The sequence below is a fragment of the Natrix helvetica genome (assembly GCF_964273705.1).
Source record: "Natrix helvetica genome assembly, chromosome: 4".
NCBI classification, from domain to species: Eukaryota; Metazoa; Chordata; class Lepidosauria; order Squamata; family Natricidae; genus Natrix; species Natrix helvetica.
In genome coordinates this window covers 12,257,213-12,270,708 of record NC_138550.1, presented here as the reverse complement: position 1 = coordinate 12,270,708, position 13,496 = coordinate 12,257,213, and the positions used below count along the sequence as shown (strand labels likewise).

The 13,496-nt window shown below is 46.2% G+C and overlaps 1 protein-coding gene across 2 annotated transcripts in view; it reads right to left on the bottom strand.

Annotated features, from left to right (window-relative positions):
• PANX1 (pannexin 1) overlaps positions 1-11,891 on the bottom strand; it is a 31,894-nt gene extending 20,003 nt beyond the window's left edge. For both annotated transcript variants that reach the window (XR_014175187.1, XM_081950713.1), the window contains exon 1: positions 11,412-11,891. Coding sequence is in view for 1 of the 2 variants with exons in the window: in XM_081950713.1 (XP_081806839.1) it covers positions 11,412-11,592 (181 nt within the window). In the remaining variant the exon portion in view is untranslated. The remainder of the gene's footprint in view (positions 1-11,411) is intronic.
• Between the last annotated feature and the right edge of the window lie 1,605 nt (positions 11,892-13,496).

Here is a 13,496-nt window from a genome sequence, read left to right as displayed (position 1 = left end):
AAACCAAAACAACTCCAAAATCATGAGAAAGTAAGGAAAGAAAAAAAAATAGGGTCATTTAATTGGAGCTCATTAGAAGGCTCAAGGCAGCTTTAGGGAGGTCGACCATTGCAAAATAAATAAATAAATAGAAAGATGGCAGCTATTGGATATTGCATTGCCGGAGAGCAACATGAAGTAACTTTTGGTTTCCCAACATCTGGAATTTCAATCCTCCCAGTGACATATGAACTTTGTCAGCTGTGAATATCCATCATTCTCGAGACATGGGAAGTGCCAATGCCTATTCTTAGTGGAGTTAAAAGGAGATCAGTTGCTGCTCCAGCAGAAATGCTGGAACACTGTAGGGACTTTCCACATTTCTCTCTCTCTCTCTCTCTCTCTCTCTCTCTCTGTGTGTGTGTGTGTGTGTGTGTGTGTGTGTGTGTGTGTCCTTGTGTCAAAATGCTTTCTGAGAATTTTCAGCTGTGGAGACAGCCAATGTTCCCTCTAATTTTTTTTCAGCGTGAGCAGAAAAGTATAGTGTTTGAGCGGCACATTTTCATGCCTGAGCACCTGAATTTTTTTCACAGATGTCGCCTAAGACAACAACTAAATCAATATTATTTGAAACTCAGTTATGTTTATTCAAGGTACCCGCTTAATTAAAAGTGTTATATAATATCAGTATCACTTAACAATGCTCCTGCTTACCAACCAAAATGTTGGCTCAGGAACTCTGGCATTGAAGTGTGCAAGTCTTAAAGCTGTCAAGTTACAAGATCCTTGCACCCCTAACCCTTTAGGGAAAAAAACCCCAGGGGTCTTCAAACCTGACAGCTTTAAGACTTGTGGACTTCAACTCCCAGAATTCCTCCTCCAGTCATGTTGCGGTGGCATCATCTGCGTGGATCTGCTCCATCTTCGGGGGTTTTTCACCAAAGGCAGGGCTGCCACTGAAGATGCCGACGAGCCCCCACCGCCACTAGAATAACTGCTGCCTCCTCCTCCTCCTCATCCTCCTCCAACAGCACCACCACATTTGCTGCCCGGCGCTGCGGCTGAGGTGAAGCTGCCAAAGCTCCCGCTGGCACCTCCGCCTGTGGCAGCAACGCCGCCGCCTCCCACTCTGCTCTGAGCACCTGAGCTGGGCCCCGCGTTACCCCTGCCGCCACCTCCTCCTCTGCCGTGCTTTTGAGAAGCCATGAGGCCTTTTTTTCCTGCTCCCACCCCCCCTGCCACCTTCCTACTGGCTCCCACGGCTTCATGGCTCCTCAAAAGCACAGCGGAGGAGGAGGGGGCGGGGGTATGGCGGCTTCACCTTAGCCGCAGTGTTGGGCAGCAAATGTGGTGGTGCTGTTGGAGGAGGAGGAGGAGGAGGAAGAGGAGGAGGCAGCAGCAGTTATTCTAGTGACGGTGGGGGCTTTGGGGGTTCACTTCAGGTGCAAGCGGCTAGGACTGGCTGCCCACAAAAGACCTCCCCAGGCTTGCTTTGCTGAACATGGGGCGACTGACAATAGTTTGAGCGGGCGCGGCCGGCGTAAACTACCATCAGTCGCCTCGCGCTCATCAAAACAAGTCCGGGGAGGTTCTTTGCAGGTGGCCAGTTCTAGCTGCCTGCAAAGGACCTCCCCAGCTTCCGGAGCCTGTGACAGTAGAAATCACTGCGTGGCAGTTGCAAACTGCTGCACGGTGTTTTTTTGCCACCTGCGCACCTGCGCACCTTAGAGGGAACATTGGAGACAGCCACAGGGCATTCATCGCCTAATCCATAAAATGGTTTCTTTTCAGCTTGAAACCCAAAGATAAGAAGTGTAGTCAAATGCATTATTAGAAATTACATGCAAAGGTGATGGCGAACGGAAACATCGTGTGCACATGCGCACGCTCATTGGGGCCGCACTCCGGAAAAGCTGAACTTCTGAGTTCTATCGCAGATGAATGCCCGGCATGCATGCACAGGGTGGTTTTTGGCACTGCCGTGTGCATGAAGAGATCACCCTGTGGAAAACCCAAAACCTCCGGGTTCTGGCATGCCTTCGCAACCGACAATCAGCTGGGTGGCATGCATGCGCACACTGGTTTTCGACACTGGTGTGCACGTGAAGGACAGATGAGCGTCACGTGCACCTGTGCGCAAGAAAGCTGGAAGTCAGCGCTGTCCAAAGACGTCTCCGTGGTCATGTGGCCGCATGACTAAATGCCGAAGGCGCACAGAACACTGTTACCTTCCCACCAAAGGTGGTTCCTATTTATCTACTTGCATTTTTACATGCTTTTGAACTGCTAGGTTGGCAGAAGCAGGGACAAGTAACGGGAGCTCACTCCATTACACGGTGCTAGAGATTCGAGCCGCCAACCTTTCTGATCGACAAACTCAGCATCTTAGCCACTGAGCCACCACATCCCCCTATTTTCTTTAAAGCTCTTAAAATTACATAAAGTTCCCCAAAACAAGACACACGCTTGCTCCCTTTGAAGCACCTGCTGCCTTCATGTCCTGGCTAAAACTGACAGTTCTGAGGGCACTGAAAGAAATGCTCAACTACAGTGAATTTCCCCTGGAGTGCATTTATGCTTGCTTAATCATAAGCAAGCTGCTGGAATTCCTGGGCACTGAGATATCCATGACTTTTAGGGCAGGAGGGAGGATAGCGCTCTGGGTCTCAGCCAAATATATTTGAATCTGCCAAGTTATTTTTTTTTTCCTGGCTTCCCAGAACAACTGACTAGAATCTGGGCAAAAGCAAAGCATTTGGAATGAAGCAATTCTATCAGGGTCGCGCTCCGGAAAAGTCATCTGGTTTCTAGCACATATGCGTGCCTGCCGATCAGCTGGCTGGCACACATGAGCAAGCTGGTTTTCAGCACTGCCGTGCACACGAAGGTATCACGCTCCAGAAAAGTTGAACTTCTGGGTTCTTGCATTCATGCGCACCCAACAATCAGCTAGCTGGCGCTCACACGCACACCGGTTTTCAGCACTGCCATGCACGCGAAGGGCAGCTTATCATTCGCACACATGCATGCCAAAACCTGGAAGACAAACAGGCAAGGCTGCGCATGCCAGGTGCCATGGCTTCACAGGCCAGTTTGGGCATGCGTGGCATAGGTTCGCCATCATGGATATAGGATAATGGCAGTGAAATTATTGTATGCACCAAGATGGAAAGATTTGGCAGCGCCTAAAATGGAGAATGTTTGGTTAAGATATCAGAGCTTGCTGAAATTTAAATTGACTTTCTTAATTGGAGGAAATATGAAAATATATATGTAGGACTGGAAGGTTTTTGAGGTCCCTTCCAGCGCTATGATTCTACATTCTATCTATGTAGTGTCATTTGTTTGAGACGTAATCATACTGTTGGCAGTGGTGGGTTGTAAATATTTTTACTACCGGTTCGGGTGCATGCAATGCTTCTGCACATGTGCAGAAGTCTCCAGATGGGTGGGCAGAGCCTCCCACTGCTGCTGCTACTACTGGTTCGGCTGAACTGGGATGAACTGGAAGCAACCCACCAGAGACTGTTGGACTGCAGCTGTGATGAATGCCATAAAATCACCTCCACCAAGGATTAAAGCAGCATCAGTGGGAGTTAAATTAAATCCCTAATTGACACACAGAGTTCACTATATGACCAGGGGGCTGGACTAGAAGACCTCCAAGGTCCCTTCCAGCTCTATTCTATTCAAGCTATTTGTTGGGAAGCAATCTGTTTAAACATTTTAGTCCAGACACCAGTATTCAGCTTAATCTTTCTCGCTGGGTTACTAATATAAGAAGAGTTCAATACAGGTAGCCCTCGAGTTACGACCACAATTGAGCCCAACATTTATGTTCCTAAGTAAAACATTTGTTAAGTGAATTTGCTCCATTTCACATTTTTTTCTTGCCACCGCTGTTAAGTGAATCTTAACAGTTGTTAAGTTAGTAACATGGTTGTTAAGTGAATCTTGCTCCCTCCATTGACTTTGCTCGTCAGGTGGTCGAAAAAGCTGATTGCAGGACATTGCAACCGTCACAAGTTTGGACCACTTGCCAAGCATCTGAATTTTGCTCAATGGGGATGCTGCCAAGGTCATAAGTGTGAAAAACGGTCATAAGTCTCTTTTTTTCAATGCTGTGGTAATTTTGAACGGTCACTAAATGAACTGTTGTAAGTCAAGGACTACCTGTACCATATCCGTTCTAAAAAGCTCTTGGAATAAAAATGAGATATGAATACATTTCCATCTGGGGGTAATTTTAGATTACAAAAAGTCCCAAACTGAATTCCCAAACTTCTCTAAGTAAATCTGGAAAAATACTTGCTTGAAATTCTGGATCATTTCACCTCTCAGTCAATTCTAATAATTTTGAGTCAGATGAGCTCAACATACAGGACATAGGCATACTTTCAACCTTAATTGGCCTAAATACCCAATTAAAACACACTGCACACCCTTAAAATTGAGCATAAAGTGGTACTTAGGCAGCCATTAAGAACAAGTAAATAGAAATAAATATGTTTTTCTTAAAGGTGTCCAATTGTGGTTGTAAGTCAAGGAACAACTGTAGTGATGCAGTTTCCAAACAACTACAAAAAAGCATAATGCAACTTCTTGGGCATCAATACTGTATTTTTTGGAGTATAAGACACAATGGAGTATAAGACGCACCAAGATTTTGAAGATGCAAATTTTTTAAAAAAAGGTTTTTGCACTCTGCAGATCAGAAAATGGGCCTGTTTTTTGTCCAAGAAAAAAAGGCATGCATAGCCTTTAGGAGGCTTATACAGTGCTTCTGGGGGCTGGGGGGACAAAAATGAGCAAAAAAACAGCCCATTTTTTGTTCATTTTGCCCTCCCCAGCCCCCAGAAGCATTCCGAAAGCCTCCTAAAGGCTATGCATGGCCATCTTGGTGAAGGGGGTAGGGTTTCGGGAGGCCAAAAAATGCTGTATTCAGTGTATAAGATGCACCCAGATATTCACCCTCTTTTTTTGAGGGAAAAGGGTGCGTCTTATACTCCAGAAAATATGGCAACTAAATATTTCTGATACCTGTTGATCAGTTCTGCACATCAGCTTGGAGGAATTTTAGTCCATTTCTCAAGACGGCAAGGAAGCAGCATGTAGATTTACCAGGGCAGCATGTAGATTTTTAATGCACTATGGTTTATAAAAAACCATGGTTTATGAGTTAGCACAAGGGTCAAGAACCTGCAACCTCAGGTCACATGCAGTTTTTTTCCCTGAAGAGCTTAAATGTCTTCTACAAACAGAAACTTGTGAAACCGAAAGCTGGTTCCCTTCATTTTGAAGTACGAAACGCTGTAAACTTTGTTGTGTGCCTCAATGTAGAATGATCTAATAGTAAAAATAGCCAGCCCAGCTGATGATCCCAACTACTTTGTGGCTCTTAATACTCACAAGTGTTAAATGCAACTCTTACTTACCACAATACTTCCCACCCTTGTGTTGGTTTAAACAGAATTCGAAACGTACCTAAGCTCTTATGAATGCCTTGCAAGAGAGAACAGGGTCAGGGCTAAAGAGCACATTTGCAGCACATAAACCCCATCTACAAAGAAATCCATCAGCACCACAACCACAAAGTCTGGAACATGTAAACTGCCCTTTTTTTTTGTTCTTCATTCTGTTCCTTGGCGTTTGCAAAAAGAGCGGCTCCAGGCATCCTAATATTCATCTGATTTAAAGTATGATCAAGTTAATCCAGCCCAATGTAGGCTAAACCTGGATATAATCATACCTTGTGCCATGGGCGATGTTCACTTGCTGATGGCAGAGCTACTGAAAGGCAGGTAACAGGCCCTGGACAGATCATTTCTTTAAGATGGGAAGAGTTTTTGGAAAAAGAACCTCCTAACAAATAATGAACTACAGCATCAGTTGGCATCAGCAGTAATAGTAAAAACAAGGACATCCTGCTTGTCAAAGTCCAACAGTTACAGGTAACTTATCAGCGGTCAATAAAACGTCTCTTATTATGGGAAAGCTGCAACTTCAAACTTGCCGCGTCTTGACACCTTGACTTTTTTCCCCTTCGCGGGGCTGTGGTGGGAGTGGCCTGCGTGTGACACATTGGCTGCCAGTCTGACACCCCTCCAGAGCAGTGGTGGGTTTCAATTTATTTTACTACTGGTTTGCTTGTGCATGCAGGCGCAGAAGCATCCTGGCAGATGGGGGAAGCCTCCCACTGCACCACTACCAATTCGCTCAATCCGGGACGACATGCAGAAACCCACTTCTGCTGCAGTCTCTCTGTAAACTTGTCAATGTGATATCTGGAGAAGGGGTGAAATCAACTTACCTTCGCTATTGGTTCGTAAATGTGAACGCACACACTACTTCCGCGCCTGTGCAGGATGTTGTGCGCATGCACAGAGCATCAAAAATGGGATGCAAAATCTTTCCTCTCCCACAGTCTTTCACGATAGCTCACAATTACCGACCTTTTTGAGGCTTGCAGTGTGGTTAGGCTGATATCTTTCAGATGCCCCAATACTTGACAAGAATGCAAGAATGAACTAATTGTCTCCTGCAAACACCCCTCTCCTTTCACTCCTCTTTTATTTCCTATGGGCGGGGGTCATTCACCGTCCACCTGTGATCTTACTCCCAAGTCGACCCCTGTTCTTTAGCTGTTCCCTTCCTCTGGCAACTCTTCACATTTCTGGGTGGGTGAGCGGAGCCCGCTACTGAGCGTACTTGCAAAGGTAAGTGGAACAGCAAGGGTGGGAGAAATCCGTTGTGTCACGCGATTTAGATTAGCTTGAAAGAAGGAAATCCAATGATACTAGCTAACATAAACTGTGTGTCACAGCTGATCGTCGGAAATATCAGTTCACTGGAAACAGTAGCAGTTTTACTACCAGTTCAGGCGAACCGGTAGCAATTTTAATACCGGTTCGAGCAAACCGGTCCGAACCAATAGCATTTCACCCCTGATCTGGAGTACTTCTGTATCAATCAATACTTTGGTGAAGTCACCACCAAAAAGGAAGATGGGTGGACTTCAACTCCCAAAATTCTCCATGAGCGGGTGGGGAATTCTGGGAGTTGAAGTCCACACATCTTCAAGTTGCTGAGGTGGTGAGATACTGGCATAGATAATGGTGATATTATGAATATATGCATTTAAGCCATTGAATGCAAATGAAATAGCTTGCATTTATTTAGATATACCGGCTGCCAAATGAAAAGACTGTAGGTGGCTTGCAGAGTCTAAATAGCATAGTAAATACAATGTAATCCTATATTCCCCCCCCCCCCTGTTTATTCTCAAAAGTGAGTGAGTGTTAAGATTCTCTTTGATTGGCTTACATTAACCCAATTTAATCAGGTTGGCCTCATCATCTGCAAGCAAGTCTAGCTTTTATAATGGGACTTCTGCCTTAATAAACTGGTTTAAGAGTGCAAGGTTTGGCTACCATCTTCTGCTCTAGAGATTTATCTATTTACTTAATTCCAACAAATCCTAGCAGAGTTTCAGCAAGTACTAACTTAATATAAGCTAAACAGCATTGTATAATTTTTATACTTATCCTTTTATACTCATCTGTCCTAAGTTTTATAGCATTTAGATTATATAGGTAAAGGCTCCCCCACACATGCATGCTAGTTGTTCCCGACTCTAGAGGGCAGTGCTCATCTCCATTTCTAAGCCCAAGAGCCTGCGCTGTCTGAAGACGTCTCTGTGGTCATGTGGCCGGCATGACTAAATGCCGAAGGTGCATTGAACGCTGTTACCTTCCCACCAAAGGTGGCTCCTTTTTTCTACTTGCATTTTTATATGCTTTCGAACTACTAGGTTGGCAGAAGCTGGGACAAGTAATGGGAGCTCACCCGATTCTGCGGCGTTAGGGATTCTAACCACTGAACTGCTGACCTTCTGATCGACAAGCTCAGCATCTTAGCCCCTGAGCCTCTGCATCCCTTAGATTATATATTAATTTTAATTTTATAGGATCTTCCCACATTTTAATTCCTGAATGCTGTAATTTTATGTTTATAATTTTAACTCTACCTTCTTTTATTCTAGCAACGTGATTTTATTATAAAACCACTCTGGAGGACATATATGGTGTTACCCTGAACCAACTTGCAGAGATTGAAAAGACTACTGGGATAATAAGCAGCAAAATGTTTCAAACCAGCAAGAAAATAAGTCCAGTTGCTGTGACTCAAATTTCCAGGTAACTCTACCTGGATGACTTAGAATCTTCATCAGCATGATTGTTATATATGTTTATGTTTCTACTTCCTAAAGAAATAATTGTGTTAATCTATGCTGGTCTATGACCAAAATGCAATTAAGTGATTGATGTTTACTTAATTTATATAGCTGCCCATCTCACACCCATCACATCCAGGCAGCTTACCATTAAAAAAAGGAGTAAAATACATACAATAGAATAGAGTACAGGTAGTCCTCAACTTACGACCACAATTGAACCCAAAATGTATGTTGCTAAGTAAGACATTTAAGTGAGCTCTGCCCCATGTTGCAACCTTTCGTTAAATGAATCGTTGCAGTGAAGTTAGTAACACGATTGTTAAGGGAATCTGATATACTCATTGACATTGCTTACCCATTTTGTGTCATAAGAGCACAAAAGTTGATCACATGACCCCAGGACATTGCGACCGTCGTAAGAGTCGGCTCCCAACTGTCTGAATTTTGATCGCTTGACCATGGGGATGGTTGCAACGGTCACAAGTGTGAAAAGTGACCTTAAGTCACTTTTTTCAGATGTAACTTTGTTGTAACTTTGAATGGTCACTAAATGAACTTTTGTAAGTCATGGGCTACCTATACTTTATTTAGCCAAGGGTGATTAGACACATTAGGAATTTGTCTCTGGTGCAGCAGCTCTCAGCGTACATGCAAAACAACAGAGTAATAAATAATTATTTCATGTTAATATATATTAATATAATATAATAATACCAATAAGAGGGGGGTAGCAAAGGAGATAAGGATAATACAGATAGTCCTTGACTTACGACCACAATTGAGCCCACAATTTATGATGGTAAGTGAAACATTTGTTAAGAGGATTTTGCCCCATTTTACAACCTTTCTTGCCCCAGTTGTTAAGTAAATCATCACAGTTGCTAAGTTAGCAACACAGTTGTTAAGTGAATCTGGCTTCCCCATTGACTTTCCTTGTCAGAAGGTTGCAAAAGCTGATCACATGACCCCGGGACAATGCAACCATCGTAAGTAGGAGTCAGTTGCCAAAAGTGTTCAAATTTTGATCACGTGACCATGGGGATGCTGAAAAGGTCCTAAGTGTCAAAAATGGTCATAAGTCACTTTTTCCCGTGCTGTTGTAACTTTGCACGGTCACTAAATGGACTGTTGTAAACTGAGGACTACCTGAAACAGAAGAACGTAATAAAAATAATACAGTACAAAAAGCACATAAACACAGCAGTGGAGTATCAGAAAGAAACGATGGAAAACAGGTTTCCACCCAAGGGACAAAAAATGAATCCTGCAGATCAGGTTGGGTGCCGCAGCCCCCAGAAACGGGGACAAGGGTGACCCAAGGCTCAGAAGGGTATTAGCAGTGCCTCACAATGGGTAGACTTTGGGGGTCCTCACCCCAAATTCACCCCCAGGCTGTGAGGCAGTCCGGTGGAACCAAACCAGCCTCCTTTCCAAACGTAGGACCGGAATGTCGCCACTTTGAATGGGTGACATCCTTCTTTCCCCGCAGGGAGACGGACAACTCTGGCTCACCCGTCTTTAACAGAATAATCAAGTTGGAAGGGACCTTGGAGGTCTTCTAGTCCAACCCCCTGCTCAGGCAGGAAACCCTATGCCACTTCAAGCAAATAGTTGCCCAATCTCTTCTTAAGAAGCTCCACTATTGGAGACTTTCAACTTCTGTTATTCCACTGATTCTATGTTCTCACTGTCAGGGGGATTTCTCCTTAGTTCTAAGTTGCTTCTCTCCTTGATTAGTTTCCATCCATTGCTTCTTGTCCTGCCCTCTGGTGCTTTGGAGAATAATTTAGAATATAGAATAACAAGAGTTGGAAGGGACCTTGGAGGCCTTCTAGTCCAACCCCCTGCTAAGGCAGGAAACCCTACACCACATTTGACCCCCACTTCTTTACGGCAGCCCCTATGATTTTGGAAGACTACTATCAAGTCACCCCTAGTCCTCCTTTTTAAAGTCTTGATTGGTTTGCCTTCAGGGAGCCTTTGAAAACTTGGGGAGACCCCCTGAGCATCTCATCCTTGGAAAGACCCCGCTCGGTCTTCACCCTACTCGGCTGAAAACAAGGCTCCCCAGCTCCCCATTTACTTTCTCCCCAAAGGCACCAAAACGGGGAGCGAGCGGGGCCTTTCCAGTGTACTCATTTTTATTTATTTATTTAGTCAAGCGTGAATTAGATAACAGATACACGTATAAACATGATTATGAATACGAATCCAAGGGAATATTAGGACAGAGACGGTAGGCACATTGGTGCGCTTATGCACGCCCCTCACAGACCTCTTAGGAATGGGGTGAGGTCCACGGTAGACAGTTTAAGGTTAAAGTTATGGGGGTTTGAGGATGTAACAACAGAGTCAGGTAGAGCATTCCAGGCATTGACCCCTCTGTTGCTGAAGTCCTATTTTCTGCAATCAAGTTTGGAGCGGTTTACCTTAAGTTTGCATCTATTGTGAGCTCCTGTGTTGAAGTTGAAGTACTCATTGACAATGTAGAAGATAATTTTATGTACTACGCTTAGGGTCGGATCTAAGTTCGAAGTTGTCCAAGGCCAAAATTTCAAGCCTGGTGGCATAAGGGTATACTGTTGCTAGCAGAGGAGCGGAGGACTCTTCTCATGAAGTATCTCTGGACTCACTCAATTGTATTAATGTCCGATAGGGTTTCCTGCCTAGGCAGGGGACTAGAAGACCTCCAAGGTCCCTTCCTCCGCTAACTCTGCTATTGTATAGTCTTGTATTGTATGCAGTGCGGCTTCCAGACAGACGAGCTGCATTGGAGAATTGGTCTAGCAAAGGTTTTGTATGCCCTAGTCTGCAGTTCGATATGAAAGGGAGAAGGAGCTAGGCATGAGCAACCCCCTCTAATATTGGAAGACTACTATCACCTCACCCCTTAGTCCTCCTTTTTAAAGCCTTGATTGCTTTGCCTTCAGGGAGCCTTGGAAAGCCTGGGGGAGACCCCCGTGAGCGTCTCATCCTTGGAAAGGCCCCGCTCGGTCTTTACCCTACTCGGCTGAAAACAAGGCTCCCCATCCTCCAAGGCGCCAAAACGGGGAGCGAAAGCCGGTCCTTTTCCTTAGCGAAATGGGGCTCTTCTCTGCCCCCCCCCCCCGCAGTCCCCACCCCCTCAGTCCGAGCCCCGGATAAGGACAGGCAGGCGGGCAGGCGCCCCCCCTCCCCAGGACAGCGCTGGGCTTACCTATGGAGATCTCCTGCGCGAAGGCGAGCGAGATGAGGAGCAGCGGCAGCCCGACGGCAATGCAGGTGACCAGCTTGTCGAGGGCCAGCTCCAGCCGCAGCCCCTTGTACCGGCTCTCCGACGGCTCCTTCAGCAAGAAGTCCGAGAAGACGTACTCGGTGGCGATGTGCGCGATGGCCATGGTCGCGGAGGAGGAGGAGGCGGCGGCGGCAGGGAGGACTTAGGCTACCAAACACCACCGGCACCTCAAGCGCGCGCAAACCCGGCCCGCTCCTCTGCGCCGCTTTAGCCGGGCAGCATCTCTAATTCCAGCCGCCGCCGCCGCCGCCTCCTCCTCCTCGTCGTCGTCCCCGGCACTTGGCCAGAGGGGAGTCTGGCCGCTGCAACGGCGTCCCCCGCCCGGCCGGGAGAGGCGAGGCGACCCGACCAGCCTTTGTTTGGCGCCCTCTCCGAAGGCAGCCGAGCATTGGCGGGGAGGGAGAGAGAGAGAGAGAGAGAGAGAGAGAGAGAGAGAGAGACAAACACACACACCCACACACCGCGCCGCCTCCGCCTCCGATTCCCCGCCGGCCTTTTGTCAAGGGGAGGCGGGGCCAGACGAGCTAGGGGGCGGGGTCGGTGAGGGGGGGTTTCCGAGAAGGCGGGGAAGGGGAACCCGGGGCCTGAGTACTGAGGTGGGGGGGGGAGGGAAGGCCCCGGCCTCGGAGCGAGCGAGCAGCAGGTAGTTCCTCGGACTTCATCCGAGGGAGGGTCCTTAAGTTATCTCGGCCTCGGGGGTGGAGGGGCTTGGCGGGATATCTGCAAGCAGCTGCGGATTGGCGTTTGTCGAGCGGGTTGCAACTGCACGGGACGGTTGCGTGCGTGTGTGTTTGTGTGTGTAAGAGAGAGAGAATACTAAGGAGACATTTCCTGACAGTGAGCACAATTAATCAGTGGAACAACCTGCCTCCAGAAGTTGGTTGTGCTCCAACAGTGGAGGTTTTTAAGAAGAGACTGGACGTCCACCTGTCTGAAATGGTGTAGGGTCTCCTGCTTGAGCAGGGGGCTGGACTTGAAGACCTCCAAGGTCCCTTCCAGCTCTATTCTGATTGATAACTTGGGTGGACTCCACAGTCTGAATGGGCTGTGTGTTTCCTCAAGTAGAGGTAGTAAAATAGTTCCAAGGCACCAGAAGGCAGGGCAAGAAACAAGGGATGGGAAATAATCAAGGAGGGAAGCAACCTGGAACTGAGGAGAAAATTCCTAACAAGTGAGGACAATTCACCAGTGGAACGGCTTGCCTCCAGAAGTTTTGGGTGCTCCATCGCCTGGAGGTTTTTAAGAAAAAAAAACTGGACAGCCACCTGTCTGAAATGGTTGGACTAGAAGACCCCCAAGGTCCATTCCAGCTGGATTCTGATCAAAAACATGTGGGCATAGGAATAAAATAACAGAGAATCAAACTTCTTTGAAGGAGACCTTATTATTGTAGGAACTCCAACACTGGAGGCTTTTAAGAAGAGACTGGGCAGCCACCTGTCTGAAATGGTACGTAGGGTCACCTGCTTGAGCAGACGGTTGGACTAGAGGACCTCCAAGGTCCCTTGCAGCTCTATTATTGAATTATGAATTGAATTGAATTCTTTATTGGCCAAGTGTGATTGGACACACAAGGAATTTGTCTTTGGTGCATATGCTCTCAGTGTACATAAAGAAAAATAAAATAAAATACATTCATCAAGAATCATAAGATCACAGTGATAGTCATAGGTTACTAATAAGCAATCAAATTATACTAGGAAACTAAACATAACTTTTAAAGATACAAGCAGCATGGTTATAGTCATAAGTGGGAAGAGATAGATACTAGGAAGGATGAGAAGAATAATAGTAATACAGTCTTAGTAGATAATTTGACAGTCTTGTGGAATTAGTTGTTTTAGCAGAGTGATGGCATTTGGGGGGGAAACTATCCTTGTGTCTAGTTTTTCTGGTGTATCTATAGCGTCGTTTTGAGGGTAGGAGTTGAAACAATTTATGCCCAGGATGCGAGGGGTCTGTAGATATTTTCACGGGCCTCTTTTTGACTCGTGCAGTGTACAGGGC